Here is a 14,852-nt window from a genome sequence, read left to right on the forward strand (position 1 = left end):
TACAGTGAGGCCGCACTTCTTCGTTCAGATTTCCACGGGGAGTTTCGTTCTGCTGTGCGGCGGTGGATCAAGGGGAAACCGAGTCGGGAGCCGCTCGACGGTCGTAATGCGTCACCGTGGCCGGGCCCAGAGAGCGCGGCCGGCGCTGTTCCTCAGGCTGCCGGCCTGGGGCCGCGCTGCTTTCGACCACCTCAAATTCATTTCCCAAGGTCGGGGGAAGAAATCGAGGCAAATAACCGATTCCGAGTAAAGGCGGGACCTGAACTTTGGTCCTAAACTTCCTGTTTGAAAAATCAACTTATTTTAGGGGTAAACTTTCAGACGATCGACTTAAGGAACTTCTCTAAACAGCGGTGTCACGCCGGAGGGCTGCCTGCCCAGAGCGGACCGTGGGGAAGAAGAGGCAGCTGGGCGGACGTGAAGAAGGGGTTCCCACGGCTCCCCCAGACGCCGCCGCCGTCACTTTTTCTTCTTGGCCCCGCCCCTGGCCCCCTTCCCCTTGCCTTTGCCGTTCTTGCTGCTGTCTTTCCCCTTCTTGGGCAGCTTAAAATTCCCCAGTTCTCGGCGCACCATTGTGCCTCGCCACCAGGCCTGGAGCTGGAAGAGGGAGAGAGGGAGCAGAAGGAATGAGCATTCGCAGTCGGTGGTGGGGGCAACTCTGGAGAAGGCCCCATTCTTTGTGCAGAAGGGGGCAATTCTTGGCAAAATAAGGAGCCACCATCTGGTCTGGCCTGGTTGGGGTTGTCCCCATACCCCGTGACTCCGGAGGGACACCGAGCCACGCAGACCGGGACTCTGGACCCTCGGACGGCTCGCCTGCCAGTTACACTCAGGAAAACGTCTTTGGTTCTAATCTTCCTTTTCCCTCGGAACTGAATCTCGGCGTCCTGGGCTGGGTCCATTCCCGGGGCACCCGTCAGGCCCCCCGACGTAGTCGCGGGGACGCCAGGGGCGGGTCGAGAGCAGCGTGCCGCTGGGCCCCTCGGAGATGGGGCGCCAGAGCCAGGAACGGCCCCCACCCACATAAAGGGACGGGACAGAGCGACTCTCGTGGACTTACGGCTACGTGGGAAATACCGATGAATCTTTTCTGAGGGAAGGACTAATGTAGGAGGGCCCCCTACTCCCATTTAGGTTTCGTCTCGATGTCTTTATTATTGTTATTTTTATGGTATTGGTTGAATATTTACTATGCTGAGGAGACGCAGCGTGGCTTAGTGGCAAGAGCCCGGGCTTGGGAGTCAGAGGTCTTGGGTTCTAATCCCAGCTCCGCCACTCGTCAGCTGTGTGACTTCGGGCAAGTCGTTTCACTTCTCTGGGCCTCGTCTGTAAAATGGGGATTAAGACCGTGATCCCCACGTGGGAGAATCTGATAGCGTCGTAGCTAACCCAGCGCTTAGAACGGTGCTCGGCACATAGTAAGCACTTAACAAAAACCATCATTATGCGCCAGCGCTGGGGTAGATACAAGATATCAGGTCGGACAGACTCCCCGGTCTCACGTGGGGCTCACGGTCTAAGTAGGAGGGAGAACAGGCATTTTACAGATGAGGAAACCGAGGCACAGAGAAGTTAAGGAACTCACCCGAGGTCACACACAGCAGGCAAGCGGCGGAGCTGGGATTAGAGTGTGGGTCCTCTGACGGCCAGGCCAGTGCTTTTTCCAACAGGCCACGCTGCTTTTAAAAATGATTTCTTTCCTCGCCCACCTCAACTCTCTCTCCACTCCACCTAATTCTGACTCCAACCTAAAGACCAGAATTCTCCCTCCTCCCTCCCTCACATAGGGAATTCTCTCCTTCTGAAGCCTATATGTGTAGGGTTTGTTTTAGTAGGGTGTCACCTCTCAATAACTCCTGCCCTCATTCTTCAGGGAACTAAAAACGCAGCCGGCTTATCTGCCGTGAAAAACAGCATGGCCTAAGTGGAAAGAACAGGGGCCTGAAAGTCAGAGGTCGTGGGTTCTAATCCCGGCTCTGCCACTTGCCTGCTGTGTGACTTCGGTGGAGTCACTTAACTTCTCTGGGCCGCAGTTCCCTCGTCTGTGAAACGGGGATATGATACCCGTGTCAATTGTATGCACTGAGCACTTACTGTGTGCCGAGCACTGTACTAACCGTTTGGGAGAGTACAGTATAACAGAGTTGGTAGACCTGTCCACAGTGTTTATGTACATATCTGTAATTTACTTATTTATATTAATGTCTATCTTCCCCCCTTGGCATAAGCTCACTGTGGGCAGGGAATGTGCCTGTTATATTGTTGTGGTATACTCTCCCAAGCGCTTAGTACAGTGCTCTGCACACAGTAAACACTCAATACATATGACTGACTGACCCAAACGTGTTTACCGTCTAGTGGTTAAGAGGTTACTTAGACTGTGAGCCTCACGTGGGACAGGAACTGTGACTCACCTAATTCTCTTGTACCTCTTCCAGTTCTGAATACAGTGTTCAGCACATAGTAAGCACTTAACAAATGCCGTTATTATTATTATTAGCCACGGGGATTTTTCCAGGATTTGTGATCTGTTGGTCCCTGCCAAAAGGTCTCTGTCAGCTGATCCTATTTGAGGTTTGGCTTTGTTTTTGACATTTTGCCACTTATCCTGAGGACCGCTTTTAAAGGGCTGCCAAGGTTGGATGGGCAGTTTGCGGGTCCATCCGCCAGTCGGGCACCACAGTGGGGGACGGTGGCCCCGCCCTCCCCAAGTCCCGCCTGCTCCGGGTGGCGCAGGACACTCCCTGAGAAGCAGGATGGCTCAGTGGAAAGAGCACGGGCTTTGGAGTCAGAGGTCATAGGTTCGAATCCCAGCTCTGCCGCTTGTCAGCTGTGTGACTGTGGGCAAGTCATTTAACTTCTCTGTGCCTCAGTCACCTCATCTGTAAAATGGGGATTAAGACTGTGAGCCCCACGTGGGACAGCCTGATTCCCCTGTGTCTACCCCAGCGCGTAGAACGGTGCGCTGCACATAGTAAGCGCTTAACAAATACCAACATCATCCCTGCCCTTTTCGGCTCTCACGTTGGTGCCCTGAAAGCAGCCTGAGCTCTTCTGCCCAGCAGTGATTTGTGCCGGGAGCAGTCATGCAAAGCAGGGACGAGTCCCTCGAATGTCCTCATTTCTCCGGTGTGTGACTGACACCCAAATCCCCAGTTTTCCGCAATGGTACCGGCCCGGGGGACCGGCGCCTTCTGTCGCCGTCTTCCTTCCGACCTTCCTTCTCCCTCCGTGCCCTTCTATCCCTGCCTCTGCTCCCTGGGTGCCGTCCCTGCAACTTGCGCCGAGGGAAGCCGGAATACGGGAACGGCCTTAGGATGGGAGATCGTCCGATCTTTGTGGAAACCGAGGTCAGCGCGCAAGTCCTGCCAAGGAGCTGACTGCCAGCAATGTCGCCAGCCAAGGAGAATGTCTGGGGGAGGGAGGAAGGTGGCTCCAGACACAGACAGTCACACAGAGCACCCACCCTCTCCCCTCCCGGAGACCCAGCTCAGCTCTGCCTGTTTAAAAAGGACGGGAGTGTCTGCGTGTCGGGGTGGCTGGTACCTTAATAATGCTCTTCAGCTCCCGGGCATCCTGTTCAATTTTATTCCTGGCCGCCTCCTTTTCTAGCCGGTCCTCGATGATGACCTGTTCAAACTCCACTAACTGCAGAGACACAACGTGAATCCGAGGTCACGGTCCGGCCCGCAGCGAACGCCCCGGCCTCTGGGCCTGGCGGCGGATTCATTCAGTGGTATTTATCGAGCGCTCACTATGTGCAGAGCACCATACTAAGCTCTTGGAGTGGACAGTTCGGCAACAGATAGAGACAGTCCCTGCCCAATCACGGGCCCACAGTCTAAACTAAACAGAGAAGCAACGCGGTTCAGTGGAAAGAGCCTGGGCTTGGGAGGCAGAGGTCATGGGTTCGACTCCCGGCTCTGCCACTTTTCAGCTGTGTGATTGTGGGCAAGTCACTTAACTTCTCTGTGCCTCAGTTCCCTAAATGGGGATGAAGATTGTGAGCCTCATGTGGGACAACCTGATGACCCTGTATCTCCCCTAGCGCTTAGAACAGTGCTCTGCATATAGTAAGCGCTTAACAAATACCAACATTATTATTATTATTCTTAAACGACGGGCTCACACCCCCAGCCCACGAGCAGATTCCTCAGGAGACACAGGTTTCCTCTCGGCTCCCGGTTTCTGCGTTCGGGGGGCGAAAGTCAAAGACTCATGGGGCCAGCAGAGAGAAAAGAGTGGATGCGCTGGGCAGAGAGGAAAAGAAGGAAGGATCTCGCTCACTGACCATGAAGTGGGGAACATTAGAGAAGAGGAATAACGCCTGGCCCATCTCAAACCCAGACGCTCCCCGGTAATGACTGCCCCTTCCTATACAGTGGCAGGGCATCCAGCGCTTAGTACGGCACCTGGCACATAGTAAGCGCTTAACAAATACCGCCCTTATCAGTTGAGGGGGGCGCCCCGTGCCCGACATAGACGGTGCCTCGCTGGACTGTTACGATCTCACCTGCCGGGCCAATTCCTGCAGGTTCGTCAGGTCCGTGGCCTTGGCGGATTTGAGACTGTTCAGTTCGTTCTGTTTCGCTTCGGTGTCCTTATCGTACTTCTCCATCCAGTACTCCAGCTTCTCCTCCAGCTTCTGTTTGGGAGCGGTACTGAGGGTTAGCGACTCTGGGAGGCGGGAAGCGGGGGAAGAAGGCGGGTCGGGTGAAGGGGATGGTGGCGGCTGAGGATGAGGAGGAAGTTCTGGAGCCGGTCCAGCTCCCGGGAGATGGCCGTGAAAAGTCCACCCTGCTCTCCAACTCTGCCCTTCCCCTGCTCTCCCGGCTTTGATCCCCGGCCCGCCTGCCCTGGGAGCTCTGGTCCCCTGGACTGGAGGGGCTCGTTCCCTTTGGAAGGCTGGGTTGGCAGGCCATGGGTTCTGATCCCGGCTCCGCCGCCACTCGTCTGCTGTGTGGCCTTGGGCAAGTCACTTCACTTCTCTGGGCCTGTTACCTCATCTGTAAAATGGCGATTGAGAGAGTGAGCCCATGGGGGGACTGGGATTGTGTCCAACCTGATTGGCTTGTATCCACCCCGGTGCTTAGTACAGCACCTGGTACATAGTAAGCGCTCAACAAATACCCCCTCTGCATAAGTGAGACAACCTGAATGGCAGTAGAGGTACCACTGAGATGCGATCATTGATTTCCAGCTTATTTGCCGAAGACTGGTTTGGTTGGTGGCTGGTCTTGTTAAATGTCCTCTAGACTGTAAGCTCCTTGTGGGCAGGAAACATATGTATCAACTCCATGGAGTTGTACAATCCCAAGCGCTTAGTAAAGTGTTCCCTCGCGGGATCATAAACTCACTGTGGGCGGGAAATGTGTCTGTTATATTGTACTCTCCCCAGTGCTTAGTACAACACTCTTCTTTTGAGAAGCAGTGTGGCTCAGTGGAAAGAGCCCGGGCTTGGGAGAGGCCATGGGTTCGAATCCCGGCTCTACCACTTGTCAGCTGTGTGACTGTGGGCAAGTCACTTCCCTTCTCTGGGCCTCAGTTCCTTCATCTATAAAATGGGGATGAAGACTGTGAGCCTTACATGGGACAACCTCATTCCTCTGTATCTACCCCAGCGCTTAGAACAGTGCTCTGCACATAGTAAGTGCTTAACAAATACCAACATTATTATTCTAGACTGCAAGCCCATTGTTGGGCAGAGATTGTCTCTATTTGTTGCCAAATTGTACTTTCCAAGAGCTTAATACAGTGCTCTGCACACAGTAAGCACTCAGTAAATATGATTGACTGCTCTACACGCAGTATGAGAAGCAGCGTGGCTCAGTGGAAAAAGCACGGGCTTTGGAGTCAGAGGTCATGAGTTCGAATCCCAGCTCTGCCACTTGTCAGCTGTGTGACTGTGGGCAAGTCACTTAACTTCTCTGTGCCTCAGTTACCTCATCTGTAAAATGGGGATGAAGACTGTGAGCCCCACGTGGGACAACCTGATTACCCTGTGTCTATCCCAGCGCTTAGAACAGTGCTCTGCACGTAGTAAGCGCTTAACAAATACCAACATTATTAGAAAGGGCTCAATAAATACCACTGATTGATTGCTAATTCAAAACACTTTCACTACCTACCACCAGCTCCTTTTTAAGGAAGTTTTCGATTTCCGCGTGGACACGGGTCTCCTCGTCGGTCCTGACCTTCAGTTTCTGTAAGAAGAACAGATGAGTGGAATTTAGGGTGCTCTCTTGGTAAGGCCTGGGTGCTAGGGGGCTCCGGTTGGAGATTCTAGTTGGTGCAGTGGGGAAGCGTGTCCACCACTCTCGTTGCCCGCTGAGGTCCCAGATCTCAGCAACCTTGCCCAGGGCAGGGGCTGCCTCAGAACAAAGGGCCCCATGGTGGTAGAAATGCGAGATATTGGACTAGGGGCAAGCAGCCAGTGGGAACTGAGACGGACGAGCTGTAGCAAGTAATAATCACTGTGGCATTTGTTAATAATAATAACGGTATTTTTTAAGTGCTTACTATGGGCTAAGCACTGTTCTAAGCGCTGGGGTGGATACGAGGTAATCAGATTGTCCCACGTGGGGCTCACAGTCTTCATCGCCATTTTACAGATGAGGTGACTGAGGCCCAGAGAAGTTAAGTGGCTTGCCCAAAATCACAAAGCTGACAAGTGGCTGTGCTGGGATTAGAACCCACAACCTCCGACTCCCAAGCCCGGGCTCTTTCCACTAAATCACGTTATTCCCGGTGTTGACTGGGGGCTAGGCCCTGTGCTCAACGCTGGGTGGGTTCAAGATAATCAGATCCCATACAGGGCTCACAGTCTAAATCTGAGAACTGGTACATTTTGCAGATGAGGGAACTGCACAGAGAAGTAAAGCGACTCGCTCGAGGTCACCCAGGAGGTAGATAGCTGCCCAGAGGAGATGGGCTGGGTGGAGGAAGCTTAGGAGCAAGAAGAGAGCCGGTCTGCTCTGTCCCGCTAATATCTGAGCCTGCGCCGAGGGGAAGGTTCCCTCTTTTCTGGAAGTTTCCCTAGTGCACCCTCAGCCTCTCCGCCTCCTACCGAGGCTCCGTGGGGCCCACGCTCGCTCCGTGATTGTCGTTGGGAGCAGCTCTCTCGGGCGCGCACCCAGGAGACTCAGTTTGGCTCCTCCGCCTCTGGGCATTCCTCCCTGGACGCGGGGAAGCTGCCGGATTAGAGAGTCGAGCGGCGACGACACACGGGTCGTTGCCCAGCTTTGTACTGGCTTTGTAATTACAGACAGTAATGGCACGTGGCTCCTCTAGGACCAGGATGACATGGCCCGAAAGGAAACCGATGCCATAAACATGGTCGATTCCCAGAGTCATTAGAGAGAGCGGGAGGCCAGGCCGTAGCCCGCCGGCGTCTCTGCTCCCAAGTACGCACCCCAAGCCCTCATTCTGTCCTTTTTATTACCGTCAAATATGTGGGTGGAGGGGGCGGGGGGAAGGGAGGTAGGGGAATGGTGGCAAGTTTCCAACGGTAAATGGAGAGTACGACACAATAGAATTAGCAGACACGTCCCCTGCCCCTAATGAGTTTACGGTCTAGAGCCGAGTTTACGGGGCTCCTCCTCGGCCTCCCACCCCGTAACTCCCAGCCCCACAGCAATTACGTCCACACCTGTAATTTTATTTATAGTAATACCTCTCTCCCCCTCTAAACTGTGAGCTCGTTGTGGGCAGGGAATGTGTCCGTTTATTGTTGCACTGTACTCTCCCAAGCGCTCAGTACAGTGCTCCTCCCACAGTAAGTGCTCAATATATACGACGGACAGGCCCTTCGGTTGGGCGAGGGGCTCACCAGTCCTCGCCGGTTCCCTCCCCGCTCACCTCAATCTCATCCAGCAGGTTCTCTTCGGCCCTGTCGCATTTGTTCCGGGTCTGGGTGATCTGCAGCTCCGTGCTCTTCTTCACGTACCGGCTCTCCATGTTGGTCTTGGCCTTCATCTCCTGCAGCTGGTCCTTGAGGTACGCGATGTGCTCTTTCTGACTCTGGAGGAAAGGCCGGGGCTCTGGTGAGGAAAGTCGTAGCTCAGTAGCTAAGGCCAAGGTGCCAGCGGTGGGCACTCAGACTTGCCGGCTGCGTGGGTTAGGCCGAGTTCCCAAACCAAGGCCATCCTCGTTGGGTCTTCGGGGACTATGGGGGTGGGGTGGGGGTGGCGCAGTCTCAGTGCGTGGGCAATGCGGTTTGTCATCTTGGCCAATTCTACGAACTGGAAGGTAGACGAAGGATCTGCTTCTGGAAAACGGGATTCTGAGGTTCCTTCCCCGAATGCACAACTTCTACACTTTAGAGCTCCCACAAATAACCTTCATCTACCTCGGAGAACCTCTCTGAATCTGGAAGATAACTGTCAGCTCCCTCCCTGGGCTGCATTTGGACTTAACCTCCCGAAGGGATTTCGACCATCTTGTCCGAAGTAACTCTAAATGTCTGTACAGTATCTAAGCGGCTGTTCCCCATCATGGAATCTGCCTGCTTGATTTTTTTGACATGGCCGCTCCCTTATATATTTCTATATTTATATATCCCGCCTTTTATATTCTGGGCCGGTTTCAGCTAGACAGTAAGCTCTTGGAGAGCAGGGCTCGGGTCTACCAACTTTGTGGCACTGTACTCTCCCAAACACTGGGGGCACTGTCCTGCACCCAGTAAGCGCTTAATAAATAATAATAATGTTGGTATTTGTTAAGCACTTACTACATGCAGAGCACTGTTCTAAGCACTGGGATAGACAAAGGGTAATCAGGTTGTCCCCACATGAGGCTCACAGTCTTAATCCCCATTTTACAGATGAGGGAACTGAGCCACAGAGAAGTTAAATGACTTGCCCACAGTCACACAGCTGACAAGTGGCAGAACCGGGATTCGAACCCATTACCTCCGACTCCCAAGCCCGTGCTCGTTCCACTGAGCCTAAATAACACTGATCAACGGGTGTGTGAGTGTGGAGAGAAACCAAGGAAAGGCAGGTCAGTGAGTCCTTCACCAACTGGATCCGGGGAGCAGAGAGAAGACTGAAACCGGGGCTAAAAAATAGCTGCCAGGGGTCACCTAGGTCAGGACCTCCCCCCTCTTTCAGTTGACTGACCGACCCAGTAAGCGCACAATGAATCCCACCGATTGACGGATCGCTTCTCTTCTTGATGTAAAGAAGGGGTGCGGCCCATCCACTCGGAAAATTTCAGGACACCGTTTGGAATTCCGGTGTCAAACCGACGTGAGTCAGACCAGTTGAGAAGGTCCATCTTCCTGGCAAGGCTGCCCCTGTACCAGTCCGTATGGATGACTGCCTAGAGAAGGAGTCGCCGCCAGCTCTCTTGGGGTCGTGCCCCCAGCTCCCCACTACTCAAACCATCAATGGTATGCATTGAGCGCTTGCTGGGTGTAGCGCGCTGTGCTAATCGCTGGACATGTTAACATCAAGAAGAGAAACGATCAATCAGTGGTATTCATCCTGCGTTTACTGGGTCAGTCAGTCAGTCGCATTTATCGAGTGCTTACTGTATGCAGAGCTCTATACTAAGGGAGAATACAACAATAAACAGGCATATTCCCTGCCCACAACAAGCTGACAGCCTAGAGGGGGAGACAGATATTAATATACATAAATGACAGATATGTACGTAAGGACTGTGGGGCTGGGAGAAGGAATGAATAAAGGGAGCGAGTCAGGGTGACGCAGAATGGGGAAGGAAGAAGAGGAAAGTGGGCTTAGTCAGGGAAGGCTTCTTGGAGGAGATGCGCCTTCAATAAAGGTTGAAGCGAGGGAGAGTCGCCGTCTGTCGGATATGAAGAGGGAGGGCGTTCCAGGCCAGAGGCAGGACGTGAGCAAGAGATCAGCAGCAAGATAGATGAGATAGAGGTACAGTGAGAAGGTTAGCATTAGAGGAGTGAAGTGTGCAGGCTGAGTTGTAGAGCACTGTATCCAGCACCCGACACTTTACCATCAAGAGAAGCAGTCAGTTGATGGTATTTGTTAAACCCCTCCTGGGTGCAGGGCACCAAATTCAACGCCAGCCACCCTAACATCAAGAAGAGAAGCCGGTTTTCCCTTTATTTGGTTTTTGGGGGACTTCTGCTGTGGGATCTCAGTCGGCCTTAGGCAGGGGCTCAGATCCTGAGAAAGAGACTCTGAATGGCCCTGGTGTTTTCTACTGTGCCCCGCTGCAGGCAAGAGAAAGCGGGTAGAAAACAAAGAGCAAGGGACGGTCGGGTGGTGTTTTTCCAAGCTGGATTTATTTGCTTTCCCGAAGATACGCCGAGAAGATGAGAAACGCAGAGTTGAAACTCAGGGAGGTTCTTAAATGAAGAAAACATAAGGCAGGACATTATGCAAGCACTTAAAAAGTCATAAAAGACGAGTTTACAATTTAACCGGCCGGGCCAGAGGCAGCTGACTTCAGAGCCACCGCTGCCATGTGCCTCTGATTATTCCCCAGGTTCCTTCCTGTTTGCTGCGATTCCAGGCAAATTCGTACCCTGTTTTTCAGCAAAGAGGCTTGGTTTAGGGGAAGGGATGAAACGCCAAGGGGCTGGTACGTTTAAATCAAAACACTAAGGCCTTCAAACGGGATCCGGTCATGGGACCGCCTCCGGAGTCTTTCATCGGTCCCTGTGCTCCGGGAAAGAACCGAGGTGGAATTACTGAGTTATGGGCTGGTGGGGTGTGCGACTGATCGGAAAAAGCTTTCCTCCGTAGGAGCGTTTTCCACAGACCAAAGGAAAATCTGGCTCGACGGCGTTCGGCCCCTCCCTCTTCGGTAACGTTTGCTCCCCTGGTGTCGAGAAGGCTCTTGCACATGACTGAGGCCTTCGGAATGATGTGTTTTGTGGGTTTCCTGTCGGGCATCCAGAATTTAAGTTTCCAGGTCCCATGATCGCCTTACGGCCCAAATTGGCTATTCGACTTTGGAGATGAGCTATTTTGTAACGGAGAGAGTCGGGTTGCGCTAATGAGGCTCTCTGATGATGACGAGGGCCGATGGGTTTCTGTTTTCACGGTAGGAGACTGTAAGATCGTTGGGGGCAGGGAACGTGTCTACCAGCTTGGTTACATGTACTCGCCCGAGAGTTTAGGACAATGCTGTACTCTCAGTAAGTGCTCAATAAACACCATTGACTGATTGATTGACACACAGTGGAGACATGAGTGTAATCGCTGGGATTTGGGTACATTTTTCTGCACTGGAGAAGGAAGTCGCCACTGCCCTTTCTCATCTGAGAAGCAGCGAGGGCTAGTAATAATAATAATAATGTTGGTATTTGTTAAGCGCTTACTATGTTCTAAGCGCTGGGGGAGATACAGGGTAATCAGATTGTCCCATGTGAGGCTCACAGTCTTAATCCCCATTTTACAGATGAGGGAACTGAGGCACAGAGAAGTCAAGTGACTTGCCCACGGTCAAACAGCTGACAAGTGGCAGAATGGGGATTCGAACCCATGACCTCTGACTCCCAAGCCCGGGCTCTTTCCACTGAGCCATGGAGCTAGAAGTCAGAGGACGTGGGTTTGAATCCTGGCTCTGCTATCTTGTTGCTGTATGTCCTTGGGCAATCATGTAACTTCTCTGTGCCTCAGTTCCCTCATCTGTAAAATGGGGATTAAGACTGTGAGGCCCTGTGGGACACTGACTGTGTCCAACCTGATTACCATGTATTTACTCCAGTGCTTAGAAAAGTGCTAGGCACATCCCCACTGCACATATGTTTATACAGATATGTATATATCTGTTATTTATCTATTTATTTATATTAACGTCTCATTGTGGGCAGGAATGTGTCTGTTGTTATATTATATTCTCCCAAGTGCTTAGTACGGTACTTTGCACACAGAAAGCGCTGAATAAATACGATCAAATGAATAGTAAGTGCTTAACAAATATCACAGTGATTATTATTATTCCTATCTCAGAAATCCTCCTTGATTGAGGGAAACAGAGAAAATCGTGGAGGGGATATATTGGGAAGATGGTTTTCTGGCCAATTACAGCCTTGCGTTGTCCCAAGAGAAAATGTTCCTCCAAGCACTCAGTTACTGTGGCAGAGGGATCAACTAGAGCCCAAGGGCAGGAACCGACATCAGGCGAGTCACTCCCGCCCACGGCTCGGCGGCAGAGGTGACCTTCCGGTGACCGTCCGTCCGGCCGCAAGTCCGCACCGACTCTCCTCACCCTGTTCCCACTCTTCCCTACCCCCCGGCCCGAGTGTTTCTGAGAACTGTGATCCCCCTCGTCTCTTCCCGACTCAGGCAGCCCGGGGGAGGTTCCGGGGGACGAGCTGGGGGGGGGTCCTTGGGCCTTGTTGGAGCCAGTCAGGGCCTTTCTGTTTCGGGGCCAGGGATGTTTCTCTCCTGCTCTAGACCTACACCAGCTGATCTCCATTAAAGATCAGGGGAGGAGGCCCACCCCCGGAGGTTACACCCCCGGACACCTCCCCAGGGTCACCCCCGCCTGCTTGGCAAGTAAACCTTGCATTTTTCTCTTGGCTGAGAGTACCAACCAAAACCATCAGTCTCTGGAGCAATGGTATTGATTCTGAGAAAGTTCCATCCTCAATGTGCTTTTAAGGAGCCATGGTGAGAGGGTAAAGGAGGAAGAGAAGGAGCAGCAAGGCCTAGTGGAGAGAGAACCCGGGCCTCGGAGTCAGAAGGACCTGGGTTCCAATCCCGGCTCTGCCGTTTGTCTGCTACGTGACCTTATGCAAGTCATTACACGTCTCTCTCTGTTACCTCATCTGTAAAATGGGGATTAAGACCATGAGCCCCATGTGGGACAGGGACTGTGTCCAACCTGATTAGCTTGTGTTAGTACAGTCCCTGGCACCTGGAAGTGCTTACCAAATGCCATAATAAAAAGAGAAAGGAAGAAGGTAACTAGCATAGTGCCAGATCTTGAAACGGTTATAGAAGTGCAGAGAATAATATTCTCTCAGAGGGCTGGCGGGGAAAGGAGCATAAATGGCTCTCTTGTTGCCGGTTGGTAAAGAAGAGCAAAGAGAATTTGATAATGATGGGAGAGTAGGGGGAGGGGAAAAGGCTTGTTATCCCTGGCAAAGCGCAAAGGGAAATCTAAGGAAGAGGGATTTTCCCAGGAGAGAAAACATGAATGTTGTGAGAAGCAGCGTGGCTCAGTGGAAAGAGCCCGGGCCTGGGAGTCAGAGGTCATGGGTTCGAATCCCAGCTCGGCCACTTGTCAGCTGTGGGACTTTGGGCAAGTCACTTCACTTCTCGGTGCCTCAGTTACCTCATCTGTAAAATGGGGATGAAGACTGTGAGCCCCATGTGGGACAAGCTGATTCCCCTGTGTCTACCCCAGTGCTTAGAACAGTGCTCTGCACATAGTAAGCGCTTAACAAATACCAACATTATTATTATGAATGCAAACCAGTCAATGTGATAAAGCTGAGGAGGGCCAGAGAGCAAGAGGGGCTGCAAAGACGGGAGCCAAAAGCTGATGGGGGGAGTGATGTCCCAGGACTCATTCAGGGGTGGTTCGGTGGGTCACTGCTGAAGAGACAGGTACACGGGAGGACCCCCAGAGAACTACTGTCTTTGAATAAATGCTGGAGCTCTTGCAAACCAAATGTCAAGTGAGTTCCTGTAACTTCTGGGGGCAGATAACCTACTCACGCCCTTGTACTGTTTCAGCCCATAGACTCTGATGGAGACAAGTACAGTTGGCTCCATAAACTGAGCTTGTAAACTCTAGAATTCCGATTCCCAGTCCCAGCCAAGTCATCAACAAAAGAACCGGGCTCAGGTTTTTACATTTACGAGAGCGGGTTCTCCAACCAAGACCAAAAATCAGGTTGGGAGGGAACCGCATCGGATCACCTCAGCTCCCCTCGGCCCCTGAGCGGCCCTGCTTACCTGAAGGGATTCTTACCTGGACTTTTATCTCTCGTTCTTTTTTGACGTCTTGTAGCTCTTTCTGAAGTGATCGTATCTGTTTCCTTCCTTGTTCCTCCCTGGAGGAAAAAGGAGGGGCAAGGGGAAGAGTGGCTGCTTTGGCTACTGGAGGAGAAATGAGGGTCTGATTTTATTTACGGTCCTCAGAAAGGAAGCATCTTGATTTCTGATCCAGTCAGTGTTGTTCTTCAGCCCTCTGGCTCGTACCCTTTCCCTCACTGCCCGTTAGAAAACCGCCCTGTTACCACGACTGAGCAGACCCTGCATTGTTTTTTTTCCTATCTTGTGAGAGGACATCCATCCCTTCATCTTGAAACCCATGTATGTGGGTGGAAACCAGAATTCTGGACCTCAGTGATGAATGCCACTCAGATCCTATGGTCATGCAAACAAAGCGTGCAGTAATAATCATAATAATAATACCTTTAGTACTTGCTAAGTGCTTACTATGTGCCAAGCACTTTTCTAGGCACTGGGGTAGATATGAGCTAATAATAATAATGATGATAATGTTGGTATTTGTTAAGTGCTTAATCTGCAGAGCACTGTTCTAAGCGCTGGGGGAGATACAGGGTAATCAGTTGTCCCACGTGAGGCTCACAGTTAATCCCCATTTTACAGATGAGGTAACTGAGGCACAGACAACCTAAGTGACTTGCCCACAGTCACACAGCTGACAAGTGGCAGAGCCGGGAGTCGAACCCATGACCTCTGACTCCGAAGCCTAGGCTCTTTCCACTGAGCCAAACTGCTTCCCCTAATCAGGTTGGACACAGTCCCTGTCCCACATGGAGCTCACATTCTTAATCCCCATTTTGCAGATCAGGTAACTGAGGCCCAGAGAAGTTAAGTGACATGCCCAAGGTCACACAGCAGACATGTGGTGGAGCGAGGATTAGAACCCAGGCCCTTATG

The 14,852-nt window shown here is 52.2% G+C and overlaps 1 protein-coding gene across 2 annotated transcripts in view; it reads right to left on the minus strand.

The window, feature by feature from the left end:
- Positions 1-240: 240 nt before the first annotated feature.
- The window catches only part of IQCG (IQ motif containing G), a 41,267-nt gene continuing 26,655 nt past the window's right edge, over positions 241-14,852 (minus strand). For both annotated transcript variants that reach the window (XM_029071613.1, XM_029071604.2), the window contains exons 6-11: positions 13,915-13,996; positions 7,858-8,019; positions 6,129-6,203; positions 4,514-4,645; positions 3,547-3,648; positions 241-597 (exon numbers count right to left, since the gene is read on the minus strand). In XM_029071613.1, the coding sequence (XP_028927446.1) occupies positions 460-597; positions 3,547-3,648; positions 4,514-4,645; positions 6,129-6,203; positions 7,858-8,019; positions 13,915-13,996 (691 nt within the window). In that variant the 3' untranslated portion in view covers positions 241-459. The remainder of the gene's footprint in view (positions 598-3,546; positions 3,649-4,513; positions 4,646-6,128; positions 6,204-7,857; positions 8,020-13,914; positions 13,997-14,852) is intronic.

Source organism: Ornithorhynchus anatinus, chromosome 1 (assembly GCF_004115215.2).
Source record: "Ornithorhynchus anatinus isolate Pmale09 chromosome 1, mOrnAna1.pri.v4, whole genome shotgun sequence".
Taxonomy (NCBI): Eukaryota; Metazoa; Chordata; class Mammalia; order Monotremata; family Ornithorhynchidae; genus Ornithorhynchus; species Ornithorhynchus anatinus.